Source organism: Castanea sativa, chromosome 1, assembly GCF_040712315.1.
Source record: "Castanea sativa cultivar Marrone di Chiusa Pesio chromosome 1, ASM4071231v1".
NCBI classification, from domain to species: domain Eukaryota; kingdom Viridiplantae; phylum Streptophyta; class Magnoliopsida; order Fagales; family Fagaceae; genus Castanea; species Castanea sativa.
Genome location: NC_134013.1, coordinates 83,610,642 through 83,624,358, shown reverse-complemented (window position 1 = coordinate 83,624,358; position 13,717 = coordinate 83,610,642). Strand labels below are relative to the sequence as shown.

At 35.3% G+C, this 13,717-nt stretch overlaps 2 protein-coding genes across 3 annotated transcripts; one reads left to right on the top strand and one right to left on the bottom strand.

Moving 5' to 3' along the window:
- Positions 1–5,841: 5,841 nt before the first annotated feature.
- LOC142621115 (uncharacterized) lies at positions 5,842–6,362 on the top strand. Its single transcript, XM_075794704.1, has one exon. It carries the CDS (start codon positions 5,940–5,942, stop codon positions 6,159–6,161), a length of 222 nt encoding a protein of 73 aa, XP_075650819.1. The 5' UTR covers positions 5,842–5,939; the 3' UTR covers positions 6,162–6,362.
- A 465-nt stretch (positions 6,363–6,827) lies between these two features.
- LOC142642687 (uncharacterized) lies at positions 6,828–10,520 on the bottom strand. Of its 2 annotated transcripts, none has more exons than XM_075817099.1 (8): positions 9,708–10,520; positions 9,433–9,507; positions 9,272–9,340; positions 8,402–8,765; positions 7,641–7,808; positions 7,448–7,497; positions 7,278–7,326; positions 6,828–7,193 (listed from the first exon to the last, which is right to left on the bottom strand). In XM_075817099.1, exons 1-8 carry the CDS (start codon positions 9,888–9,890, stop codon positions 6,976–6,978), a joined length of 1,176 nt encoding a protein of 391 aa, XP_075673214.1. In that variant the 5' UTR covers positions 9,891–10,520; the 3' UTR covers positions 6,828–6,975. The 2 variants fall into 2 exon arrangements, with proteins under 2 accessions (XP_075673214.1, XP_075673215.1); XM_075817100.1 differs by having other exon boundaries at positions 9,433–9,504; positions 9,708–10,442.
- Between the last annotated feature and the right edge of the window lie 3,197 nt (positions 10,521–13,717).

Here is a 13,717-nt window from a genome sequence, read left to right as displayed (position 1 = left end):
TGGGCAGCAGAAGAGGGCGTTCCAAGACTTCGGCCAGGTGGTGGGCGTGGCCTTGTTGAACCGCCCTTATACTGGACTGGCAGGAGATGGGTGCGCCGTCCAGCTTTAGATCAGGGGACCAGGTGGTCGGTGCTCGGCGCACTTCAGCCTCGTCCCTGAATTCTCCGATTTCAACCGAACGGGCTCTACCCTTGCCCTTGTCCGGCCTTCGCCTGGGCCGATGGGAGTTGTTGGCGTGGTTTCTTGGGGTCTTTATTAATCGTCCCCTCATTATCCCCCTTCCTCTTCTTCTTGGGATCCTCGGCTGGCAGTTTTGGCTCAGCTGGAGGAGGAGGAGGTAAAGCTGGGGGAACTTGGGACGTCCCCGTTTTCTTTTTATCTGCAACCTTGGCAGCCCTATTGGTGAGGAGACCCTCCATTCTTCCCATGTCTTCTTCAAATTCGTCCTTGGGAAGGGCAACTACAAACCCTGCAATTCTAGAGGCCTCGGTGGCTTCTTCCTCCTCGTCGGAAAGTACCACAAACTGGTTCCCGCGAGGTCTCTCGGTGTCTTCGAGATGGAATTGATCTATCTCGTCGTCAAGAGTGTGTAAAGAAGACACCTGCTCTTCTGGAATGACAGTTGTTTGTGAATGCACAGCAAGGGGGATTGCTGCTATAGGCCGGTTATACAAAACGGTGTTGGGAGCGTCCGGGAGTTCGCGGTCGTCCAGAAAGTGGGGCCGAGCTACGTTTATCCTCCTTCGTCTTCGGTCGCCCGCAATTATGGCGCTCTCTATCTCCTGGAAGTCCGAGGAAAGGGGATTGTACCCTAGAATGAGGTGAGCAGCCCGGAGTTGTAAGTCTTCACTAACGAACACTTCGGAGCGAAGTACTCGATTTAGATCGGCAATGTTACAGTGACTCAGACGAGGACGCACGTGCTGCTTATCTGCAAAAAAGACGTCAAAACAAACAAATCTGGTCAGATTCACACAAATATTTAACAAATTTAAGTAAATATGAATACGCATTTCTGTGTGTGTTAGGAGAAGTTGTGTTGTGGGGAGATTAATCCTACGGCGTCGCACCTGGATCCCCCCACTCAACCGGGCGGTGGAGGCCGTCGTGCCGGTTCCCGGACACGATCAAGTAGTCGTCCTTCATGCCTTTGTTTGATTTGGGCGGACGGGAGATTAGCCTAACGGTCTTTGGACCGAGATTTAATATAATAACCTACCTTAGAAAGTTTATGGGACTCATATAGGAACACGACATCGTGCCATGTGAGGTTTAAACCCATCTGCTCGTTGAGAGCATCTACACTACCTAGAACTCTAAAAACGTTTGGGAGGCATTGATCGGGACACAACCGGTGGTTGCGAAGGTATTCCCTCATTACGGGTTTCATTGGAAAGGTCATCCCACCCTCTATAAAGGCTATCATAGGGATGATAACCTCTTCCTCTTTCCTAGAACCGGCCACGGCTTCTGCCGGGCAATATTTTAGTCCTACATCGCTGGGAATACGGTATTTAGCCCTAAAACCCTCCATCCCAGCGACGGAATCAACTAGACACTTAAACCTACCCATTAGAAGAGAACGAAAGGCCAAACTTTAAAGAAAAAAATGTTTACGAAGACAGCCGAGGACTGTATCCGAGGAGAAAAGGTTAAGAACAGAGAGAGCAAGAACTTACAAAGTTGGAGGTACGGGTTTCCACGGTTTTCTGCTGGTAAAGAATGATTGTAGGTGTTTTGATGGGATTGATCCCTGATGAATTAAATGAAGGCGCAGGTTCCCAAAGCGTCACGACGTGCGAAAAGGCGGCCTCGAAATTATATTTGTCCCGCCTAAAATTTCGCGGAGTAATGAGGGCCGTTGGATGCCCATCTCACCGTTGAACGTGAGGGACAAAGTGTAACTGGCAGTATTAAATACGCGCGTTGTTCAAAATAAAACCGCCAAATGGCATCTTCTGGGACGCGAAACGATTTCCACACGTACCATTACTAGCAAAGTGAGTGGAGTAGGTTCTCGTCGGATCAAAACCCTATTTTTCTCCTCGGACGTTGAAAATTAGAGTTTTGAGGGGCTATTGTGGGGGGCAAAAAGATCCTGATGAGAATGTGGGCCTTTTGGGCCGTATTAAGGAAGCCGACCTGCTACTGGGTTTAGAATTTGTTGGTACTATGGGTCGGCCCATACGCCGAGGGTCCGAGGATCCAGCCGAGGGTGAACTTATCCTCGGACGGACACCGAAGAACTCGGGGTTTCGCAATAAAGATTAGGGGATGATACGGTTAAAACCAATGGTTAAAAGGGGTAAACCCTAGAATGCCCCAGAAGCACTGGTGTTGAAGAAATGTCAAAGATAAAGGCTGCTACCTCCACATTAAAGACCCTGCACCTACCACCCTGGCCGCATTGATGGGGAAGTGACACCTGAATAGTGGAAGAGAAACTTCTGGTTACTATTCAAAGGCACTGGGAAAAGAAATATCTAGGTTAAAGGGGAGGTAAAGCAACACGTGTAAAAGGTATTCAAGAGAGTAGTATTTAAGGAGGAATCTAAGACAGAAAGAGGGGGATCGCCCTCTTTGGAACCTAAAAGAAAGAGAAAAAAGAGAGAGAGAGAAATTATATAAGAACAGTTCTCGGCTTACGTCCGAGCAGATTGATTTATAGCATTCTTTGTTGTTTTTGAGTGTTTATAATTTTTAGCTTGCTATTTAATCCTCAAACACTTCTAACCTGGGTTTCAAGCCCACACTCTACAAATTACATTGTTTAAGGCTCGTTGGGCCTGAGCCCGTAACTGTTCTTGGGGCCAGGTACAATTGTGCACTTACACTTGTATTGCATAAATGTTTTGTGGCTAATATTAGTATATAAGGAATTAATTAAAGAGACTAATATAACGATATATACATATAAAATGATATTTTGTATTTTAAATTGAATTTCATGCTTATGATTTTATTCATAAACACATTATTATATTGATTTAAATTTATTTAAAAGTCAGGTCTAAAATTAGGGTCCAACTTGGTATAATTATTAAATAAACAAAGATTTTCCAAACTGATTCATTTTTAATTTTATTAAAAGGAAATGTTAAAGTCTCCGTTAAGAATAATTTATTGTGGAGTTTTTCTAATAAAAATTGCTATAAAATAATAAAATAACTTAAAGGCGTAAATACACTTTTTGTCCCTACATTTTGGCATTTTTCCATTTTAGGCCATACATTTTAATTTTACCACTTTTAGTCCCTAATTCAATTAACGCGTTTCATTTTGGTCTTTTCCGTTAGCCCACCAACAGAAATTGCTTAAGTGGCAAACAGATGCTAAAGTGGCCAATTAAAAAATAATAAAAAATTTTAATTAGCATTTAAAAAATTATTAATCAATTTTAATGAAATTAAAAAAGATAAAACAAAATTAAAAACAATAAAATACATCCATTCAGATCTAATTCATTTTGAACAAGAACACAATCACAAATTTAAACATCAACACAGGAACATAAAACACAAACCCAGAACCAAACACAAAAAACACAAACTCAAATTTAAATATTAACACAAGATCACAAACACAAAGAACACAATAATAAACACAAACCAATTAAAAAGAGTAATTACAATTTTTCTCTTTTTTTTTTCTTTTCATTATTTTCGAAAGAACAAAGTACCATGTTCTTCATGTTCTTCGGGAAAGAACATGAAGGTTGCCCAGAAAATTAAAATAATCATTATTTTCTTTTCTTTTCTTTTATTACATTTTCTCAGCAAATAAACATGCAAAAATTCATTCAAAATCCCTTTCCTCCACCAAATCCTCCAACAAATCAAACCCATAAACCCTGAAAAATAATAAAATCCACATGAAAAAAACAAACCCAGATAAAATTGATAAATTAAACATGAACATATTATATATTTGAACAAGAACACAAACCCAGCAAATTTAAAACCCAAAAAATTAAATTCAAACCCAATAAAATGAAATTTGAGCCTTCGAATCTCACATCCCAGCAAACCCAAGCAACCACCAACAGATCCGAACAAAACCACCCACCACCACTCCACTGACCACCCACACCACCAATAGATCCGAACAACCCACCTCCACTCTACCGACCACACAAATCCACGATCTGAGAGGGAAAAAAGAAAAAACATAGCCAACAGTTTTTTCAACTGTAATAACTGAACCAATACTCACCGTCCGATCAAAAAAAGAAAAAGAAAGAGAAGGATCTGACTTGGAGATCCGAATGACAAATCAGAATATAGAGTTATAGGAATCAGGTTGGGAGGAACTGAGAACAGAGGCTCGGAAGATCGAAGGCGATCTCGACGTTAAGCTCAATTCCTACGATAAGCTCGGCGCTAGGTTCACCCAAGGAAGATTTTGATCTTTAGAGCTTTGATCCCAAATCCACGATCTGAGAGAGAGGCTTTAGAGCTTTAGAAAGTTGAAAGAGAGAGGGAGATTTTGGTCTGAGAAAGAGATCTTTAGAGATTTTCTTTTAAAACTGGGTTCAATCACCGCTTCCTCTGGATCCTTCGTTGTCACCTCCTTTCTGGTTTGTTTTTTCTGTCTTCGTGGCTTGGGTTTTGTTCTTCTGGTTCTTCGTGGTCTTTGTTGATTTCTTCTTTTTCATGATTTCTGGGTTTGAAGGGTTCTAGTTGTGTGAGTGAGTAACGGAAAAAGGCATGGATGAAAGAGCATCCTTATCAAACAAAATGGAGGATGAGGAAACAGAAAAAGCAGCGAGTCAGATAAGGATATTCGTGGGAGGATTGGGAGAGAGCGTGACTGCTAAAGACTACAAACCCAAATCTACGATCTCTCTCTCTTCACCCAACCTCCAACCCATCTGGCAAAACCCAGATTTTCTTTTTTAATTTTGTTAAAATTAATTAATAATTTTTTTGTATTTAAAAGCTGACATGGCATTTTTTTAAATGTTAATTAAATTTTTTTATTATTTTTTAATTGGCCACGTCAGCATCCGTTTGCCACCTAAGCAATTTCCGTTGGTACTAACGGAAAGAACCAAAATGAAACGTGTTAATTGAATTAGGGACAAAAAGTGGTAAAATTAAAATGTAGGGACTAAAATAGAAAAACGCCAAAATGTAAGGACTAAAAGGGCACTCATTAAGTCATCTATTTTTATAAATGTTTTTTTGAAAATTGACAAAATTGTCAATACGTTTGCAATTCTCAAATTTTTTTTTTAAAGATAATTACTTATTGTGTGTCCTTAGGACACACATTAACAAAATCCATTTTGTAATTACTACCGACTTCTTTTTTATTTGGATCAGTCCCATCTTGCTTGCCCTAATTACCATCAAACTTTGAAACTGCCAAAATGGTTTAGAAACAGAAAGGACAAAAAAGCTACGTGTTCCCCATAAGCTCATTAAAGCAGGGCCTAGTAGTACGTACTGTACAAACATTTTCATGTTCCTTCCTTTGTCATTGTCGTTCTCTCCATTTTTTAAAGATTTTGCTAATATGTTTCCTAAAAATGCATAATAATTAATTAATTTTTAAATTTTTTTTTTAAAAATTAAAAAAGTATTGACAAATTTTTTAATATTTAAAAAAATATTTTTAAAAATAAATTATTTAATGTGTTTATTAAGCACACACATTAACCGAACAATTTTTTAATTATATAGGAGTAGTATTTCTCTGAGGGTAACAGTGCAGTGTTAAATCATGTGTAGATAGCAGCCATCACCAAGTGACACCACAGAAAAAGACATTAATAACCGCTGATCTATCTAATCCATATTTTTTTTTGATCGCGCAAAGTTGTATCATTGTCTGTAGTGGGAGAAACTCATCTATAAAATCTCTATTGTGGCATTCAAAAATCTTCAATTCATGGTAAGAGTTTTGCTTGTTGCATACTAGGTAAAGGAAAATTCCAAATGGTAAAGATGCCTCGTTCAGTAACTAGGAAGAAGTTGAAGCTTGCTAGAATTTTGGCACAAAGAAAAAGAAATCTTGATTCTTTGCGCAGTATTATTCCAGGGTGCGAGGAGGAGGTTGATGTTGGCACTTTGTTCTTGAAGACTATGGAGCATATAATAAAACTAGAACTGCAAGTTCGTATCCTCATAAGCCTATCAAATTTTTATGGGGCAAGGTAGAGTGTGTTTCATGGCACTGAATAAGTTTATTCAATATGCTTTTAAGTTTAAGCCTATTGTGATGTGAATCATCAGTCATGTAAGTCTATGTTTCATGTACTATGTATCTTTTGTTTGGTGTTGGATAAACAAATTTAAAGCATGTTGTGACTTGGTTTAACATAATGATAAAAACTGTTACACAATCGTGTTTTCAACTCACGATTTCGGTTTAAAATTACTGGCGTGTAACAATGTGTGTAACAACTACTGCCTTTAATTTAAATATTGTTCATTGACTCAATCAAATAATGCCTAGGCTTTCTAATAATGGTACTGAATTTGTCGCAGTAAAGTTTGTCCTTAGTTGTATAATACGTGCAATTAATTTCTTTTGTAGAGCATATTTAATAATCTATAATGAAGCCAACTTCTCTTTAGCTTTTTTTTGTCATCCATTTTTGTTACGAGCACGAATCATTTTCCACCTTCAAGATGTAGGTGTTTTCTTGTGTTGTAAATCTCCTCTTCAAATGATGACCTATAATATAAGTTTTAAGTAACAATTTTTCTTTTTGAGAGATGTTTTTAAGTGACAATTACAACAGGTGAGTATACTATATGCTAGAAATCAATAAAATATTATCCTAGCTAGCTAGTAAGGTGGAAAACTAAGGCTCAAATGGAAATCTAAATATAATTGCTGGTTTATATAGATATTTCAACCAAATATATATATATGAAAGAAACAAGAGTTTTTGTGTTATAATTTATAATAATTACACAAATATCGAAGTACACAAGGTACCACACGTGAAATGTAGAGTAACATTAATCATGTTTTGTAATATTGAAGCTCATATTTAGTGAATGAAGTAGAGAGCATGAGCATATGATTGATGGTGGTGGCCCATGTCTTGTAACGCTGATAATCATCCGCCATGTCTAGCTTGAATGTTCCCCTATTTGTTGTCAAAACGATGAGATAACATGTATTGCTGTCTTCGGTTTCTGAATCTTTATACAGCTCAGCGTGCAGGTCCAGCACAATACCTATAAACAATTCCATATAATGCAATTTATATAGCTAATAATCCTTGAAATTATAATATATAGGAAAGTAAAATAATGACTTACTTTCCTTCTTACTTCTCAACAGATTGAGCTTCCTTATCTTAAGCATAACCTGAAAAGTTGAAATAAGAATTAAAAGCTGTTTTAAAAATAAGAATTAAGTGCTACCTTCAATGGGCACTTTCTGTGTTTTGAGTTATAAACTCATTTAGCTAAAAAATTATGAATCAAACCTTGGCCTCGTTGTTCAGTGTGACTGACACTGTTCTCACAGTGTAATTCCCTGTTCACATATAATTTAAATGAAAAGTAAATTTGAGAAGTAACAAAAATAACATGGAGGTTGGAAAAAAAAAGTACTTGGTACATTATGAATCATGTTAATTTGCTGTTATTTGCAAGAATGATGACTTTAGATGTAAGTACCATCTGGTGTTTCGACACTGAGCTCGGTACCCTTTGCCAGGACTGTTCTATGCTTCTCGAAATTGAAGTCCAAATCATTGTTGTCCTCAATGGGCAGAATAGGCGCACTCCCATTTAATCTGTTTTTGCATCCTGATCTTGCTTTAAGTGTAGAAGCACCTTTTAGTGCTGCAACAAGTTAAACACAGAACCAAAAGTAATCAATCAGAAATAGACAGATAGTTTGCAAATGATTGAAAAAAAAAAAGCACTAAATTAAATGTTACACCTTTTAATTTCTTTTCAATTAAGCCCTTTAAAAATTTCTTACCCATACAAAGAATTAAAAATGAAGATAGCATGATTATGAAAATCATATATAGGTGCTTATATCTAAAGTTGAGCCTAATCATGCATTACTTAAAACAATAAGTCTATGAATACAATTTTTTTCGTAAATATTTTTCATAATTGTTGTGATGATAATTCATCAATAGTAGATAAAAAAAATTTAAAAAAAAAAAGTAATAAATAATAAAATGTTGTCAATGTGAGCTTATATCAAAACTAATAACTTGTTAATTATATTAGTTGTTTTGAAAAATGTTGTGTATATAAATGCTGCATGTGTAACATTACTCTACTTAAATACTCAATGGTCAGTCCCATCATGCAAAATAGCCGGATTCATACTTCAATCCGATCTTCAAGAAATTGAAAGCCCAATCATGCATGAGGAGCAACTATCAATCCTATAATACTACAGAGAAGGATGGTTTTACATGTTGCAGCTGCAGCTGTGAGTGTTAAGATGTCACTTGCATTTGTACCACTCATGGCTGAGCCTATTACACTGCTCAGCTGCTCCTTCTTTGCTCCCATTGCTTCCGCGACTTTTGCACACTGGGCTGCAACCAAAGCAGCAGCAGACGCTACAGCAGCCTCCTTGGCGGTGCTTGAGTACTCGTCCTTTTTAGAGTTTTCAGCAGCAATGGCAGCCAGTGCAGCTGCCACGCCTGCCACTGATATTGCCGCATGCACTTCAGCTCTTTGTAGTCTCCCTTCTTCTTTTCGCCTTTGTTTTATTTCTTGCAACCATTTCTTGATTGAGATAATATTCTTGAATGGAGTAATCTTCCATGGCATCTGCGCCAAAAGTTTTCTCTTACAATTGTTTATATTTGGTAGAAAAATTAATACCAAAGAATAAATATATACTTAAACTTATGTTAGGGATAATACCAATTTTGCTATATATAAGTTTTATAGATTTATGTGTTAATGATCATAATAAAGTAATTTCGACATTTATATATTATCTTAAAGTGACATCAATTAGTTTTGGATTTAAAAAAGAGTGACACTTATCACATTCAAAATCATGTTAATCAAAAAGAAATTCATGGCATAATTGAAAGAGAAAAAAGCCAGATTAATCGCAAAGGGTTTCAGGTAGTATTTTATAATAAAACTAGTACTAGCTTCAATATTTTTCTAAACATATAAAAAGAAGGCATTATGAATTAATGATTCTTTTACTTTCCAAAATCACATGCAATTCCAAAAGATTATAACATTAGTAGGGCTAGGATAAGGGAAAAAACTGTATCTTGGTAGCAAAGCTAATTATTTCTATATCTAAAAGAACAGACCCATTTCTTTTGGAAATAGCTGTGGTAGTTTAATTCCGGGTGCATTGCTTGCTGCATCCATATCCAAGACTGGAGAAAGATAAAAAGAATATCAAAATATTTTCATTTTTGAATGTGTGTATGGATGTATAGTATTTGACTAGGATGCAGATGTTTGTTACCTTCACATCATTGGATTTCCAAGGTGGTAGAGACTTAAAATCTGTATCATCCATCTTAACACTTTTGTCCATCTTCTGTGCAAGTTAAAAATAAAATAAAATCTTGATTTCACTATTCCTTGATCCAAGAAGTGAATTTAAAACACAGGTTTCATTACCAAAATTTTTTTTTTAAAATTTTTTTGAATTAATAATCAATACATTAAGTTGTTAAAAATTGTAAATTTAATTATTTAACCATTATTCTAACAATAATTAATAACAATTCAACTTACCACGAAAGGAACTTTGGTGTTGCTCTCAAACTGCTTGATAGAGTTATCAAGGATCATGATTGACGATCGGTCTTCTAGCTCTGGATGAAGGGCTTCTACAGCAAAGTTGCACCATGCACTCGAAAGAAAATCCATACTCTCGGGATGTGCATTTGAAGGTGTAGGATTGAAATTTGAATCCATGGATTAGGAGCTATGATTATCTTAGGGGTGTGCTTTAGTGAATGAGAAATTGCAATACCAAGCTTCAAATATATATATATATATAGATCGCTCTAAGCATACATGTATAATTGACTAGACATGCTAAATCACCATCTCATCTATATGTTAGAAATTAAGTGGGTTTTCAACCATATAGTGCATACCCATATAAATAGTGTTTATAGTATGACAATAGCTAGTTGCTCTACTAACTAAATCATTACCGTTGGTTGGATTGACCCACCTAAGAGATGATTATCAAGTATCAATTTCTCAAAAAGATGTTGGAAAGATGAGGTATTACAGTTGGAAATAGAATTTGATTTGAGAGAAAACCCAAAAGATTCAGTGGGAGAGAACACATGCTAACCACTAAACAAGCATCGACCCTCGTGGGATGAAATTTTAAAAAACAACATAAGAAGGCCCAAACCTTTTGTACCTTTAAATGAAAACCATAGATTCAGGCTAAGCATGAAGCATTACTTGCTAGAGTTGTCTAGGGCCACCACATCATAGGCATTTCCTAACCATAACAGGCTAGAAAAGGAAGAGTGGCATTATAGCAAAGCATGCACTTGGGCCAACATTGATAAAAAGATAGTAGACATGTATGATTGATGTGAACATTGATGAAAAGGAGGTAGACATGTATCATTAAGTTTAAGCATTCTTTCATTAAAATAATTACTTATAGTGATTAACTTGTTAAATAATAATCTAAACAAAGATTAGCTTTTTGGTATTAAAATTTAAAACAGGTTCTTAAAGTTAGTTGGGTAGCTTTTCATCTGGTTGTGTCTCTCAGAAATTTCCATGGGGTTTCCTTAATAATATTTTGTTAATGAATCTGTGACCTTTGGAGATTTGGTTAAAGTTGTGCTCATTAGGCTCATGTGACAGGCAATTATACTAAGTAGTATTTCTTAATCGTGGGCTGTGATCCTCAGGACCACCCAATGTTGGTCTAGGGTCGATGCATTTGTTTTTTGATTATGTATTTTAAAAGGCAGCCGAGATATAAAGAGGAAGAGATTAAGGTAAAGACTAAAGAGAAGGAATGTTGGGCAGCTTTTTGCGTGCGTAGATATTTTCGTTGTCATAATGGAGAGTGAGTATTTGAACCTTAGGTGTGTTTTCATTGAAAACACTAGAGGGTGTTACTTGAGTTACAAAATTTTTTGGTGGATAGATTAACATTGGGTATATATGTATGAGTAAAGTCTCATATGATATAATAATTATAAGAATTAGTAGTAATTAATATAACATAGTTAAGCCCAACTAATAATTTTAAGTTTTTTTTGTTATATTAACTATCTAATCAAAGTTTCCCCAATATGTTTGGCTTCTCTGTTCTTAATTATTAAACACATGTGTCATTATATATAATAACTAAATTATCAAAATTAATCTTTTAAGTTCCAAGTTATATTATTTTTATTAAAACATCAACATTTCCATGTTAATAATCTTGAAATGTTTTCATCTGTTAAGATTTCCCATAATTTGAATTTTTAGATCTTGTTGTCATATATAATCTATATATTGGATTTAACAAAACATAAAATTAAATAATTTGAAATTATAATAACATGAGACAATTAATATATTTTTCACTAAGTGCATGAAAGAATATATTAAATATCATTTTCTTCATTTACTTGTTATATATTCTCCTTAAAAACACAACAATATTTGAAGAAAAATATATAATAAATATATTAAATTCTTAATTATTTGAATTTTAATAACATCTTATAAAATTATATTAAGATTATATAAGTATGCTACTAAATTGAAATACAATAAAAGAATTATCTTAAGATATATAACTGTTCTTTTACTCCCTAATTTTTTTGTTCAAATTCATTATATACTCTTGTAAGGACGCAACTTGCATCTAAACCCAAATCAAGATGGGTGTAGGCCCCAAGATCCCAATACAATAAATTTGTAAAAAGTGAGCTCTAATTCTAGGTTCTAATGAGTTGAGTTAATGATGACTATAGATTCCAATTATAGTGGGATAAACATATAACAGAATAAGTATTGAGATTTGTCCTCGGATTCAAGCTGAGGAGATTGAGTCTTGTATTTCTCTCTTTTAAAGATGAATTACATATATTGTTCTTAGGTCTACAATATTTTTCTTTTTTCCTCCCTTTTTCTTTTGATCCCCCTCCCATGGGGGATTTTTTATCTTATATAGACATTTTCAGATGATCTTGGCCTTCCACTTGTTCCTTGCGCAGATCATCACCCATCTTCCAATTTTATTTAGTATCTTCTTCAAGTTCCTGAGAGATGTGGCATCCAAGGCAACACTGTTTGTAGGTCTTCTCCACATAAATGCGGTCAGAAGGTTTGGTGGGATGCATTAAATGTGGTGGTAGTATCAAGCATTTCAGTCCCGTCACTGCCATTTCCACTCCCAAAGCATTTTCTCCATAGTAGAGCCTCATTTGACAACCCATTGATGACGTGATCACAAGATACAAGGACGTGGCCTCCTCGGCTCAACAATTGTCCTCCTCGGCCAAGCGTGACACGTGGTGCGATCTCCTTCCTCAGAATTCTCATACCCTACAACCCTCATGTATGTCTATTATTTATAGGTTCTTTTTTCCCATTATTTATGCCAGATTTCTACAAATTTTATTTTCAATCTTAAACAGAACAAAACACATACATATTACATATAATATATATTCCATACATTACTAACTATAATTCCATATATCCTTATGTTGCTTTGGGTGCAGGCAAGTAGCACCAGTATCTCTTGTCCCGAAAGTCTACGTTGTAGACTTGTAATAATGTTAGAACTCGAATACTTTCAAAGTAGTGATTATACTAATTTATTAATTTTCTAAATCAAAGTAATTACTAATTAATGAAAGGCATTTCCTCTTTAGATATCACCTCTCTTTTTCTTTTCTATTTTTTCCTAACCCTTCTTTGCGTGTCAAACTTGATGGCATGCTATTATGATAATTCATATATGTATGAGTCGTATGACATTGAGATCTATCAATTTTATACTCTTTATGCCAAATGCAATGAGTGGGTGCTATCATTACAAGCGTGTACTAATTAGTAACTACCCCTTGATGTAATGCATAACCAACATATAGAACACGTATATCTATTTTTTCTAGGTTAAAAAAATGAATCATTATCCACTGGTGGTGCAATTGTCGCACGAGATGATTGTTTGTTATCGAGAATAGAACTATATTGGATCCAGAGATCGATGATAATTATCCACCAAACCAAGGTTTCCATCAACAACCAGAGGTAAACATTTGAAAAATGTGTAGCCTAAAATTTTTAAACCAATTACAATAAGAAACTGTTCTTTCGCTTGATGTTCTATATACAGATTTGTTTATTAGACAAGTTGAGGTGAGCAATGCCTTCCTACACAGGTTCCTCAATGAATATGCGTACATGGCCTATGCTCTTGGATTTGAGCACCCACAATTCCCTAATGTTTTCTATGAAATATGAAAGGCTTATATGGACTCAAACAAACTCTAGAGCCTAGTAAGAATTGGGATTGAACGGCTCGAAGGCAGACCCTTCCCTATTCGTATTGATAAACACATTAAAAAAAAAAAAAAAACACCGTTCTACGTATTCTGTAGGCAGATTAAAATCTAAAATATTTTATTATTATTATGGCTAATGTATTTATGCTTGGTACGTAATTTTAGACTTGTATCAGCGCACCATGACATGGCTCCCATAAGATTGTCTCCCTGAGACTTAATATATTTTATCTTACATTAACGCTCCGATTA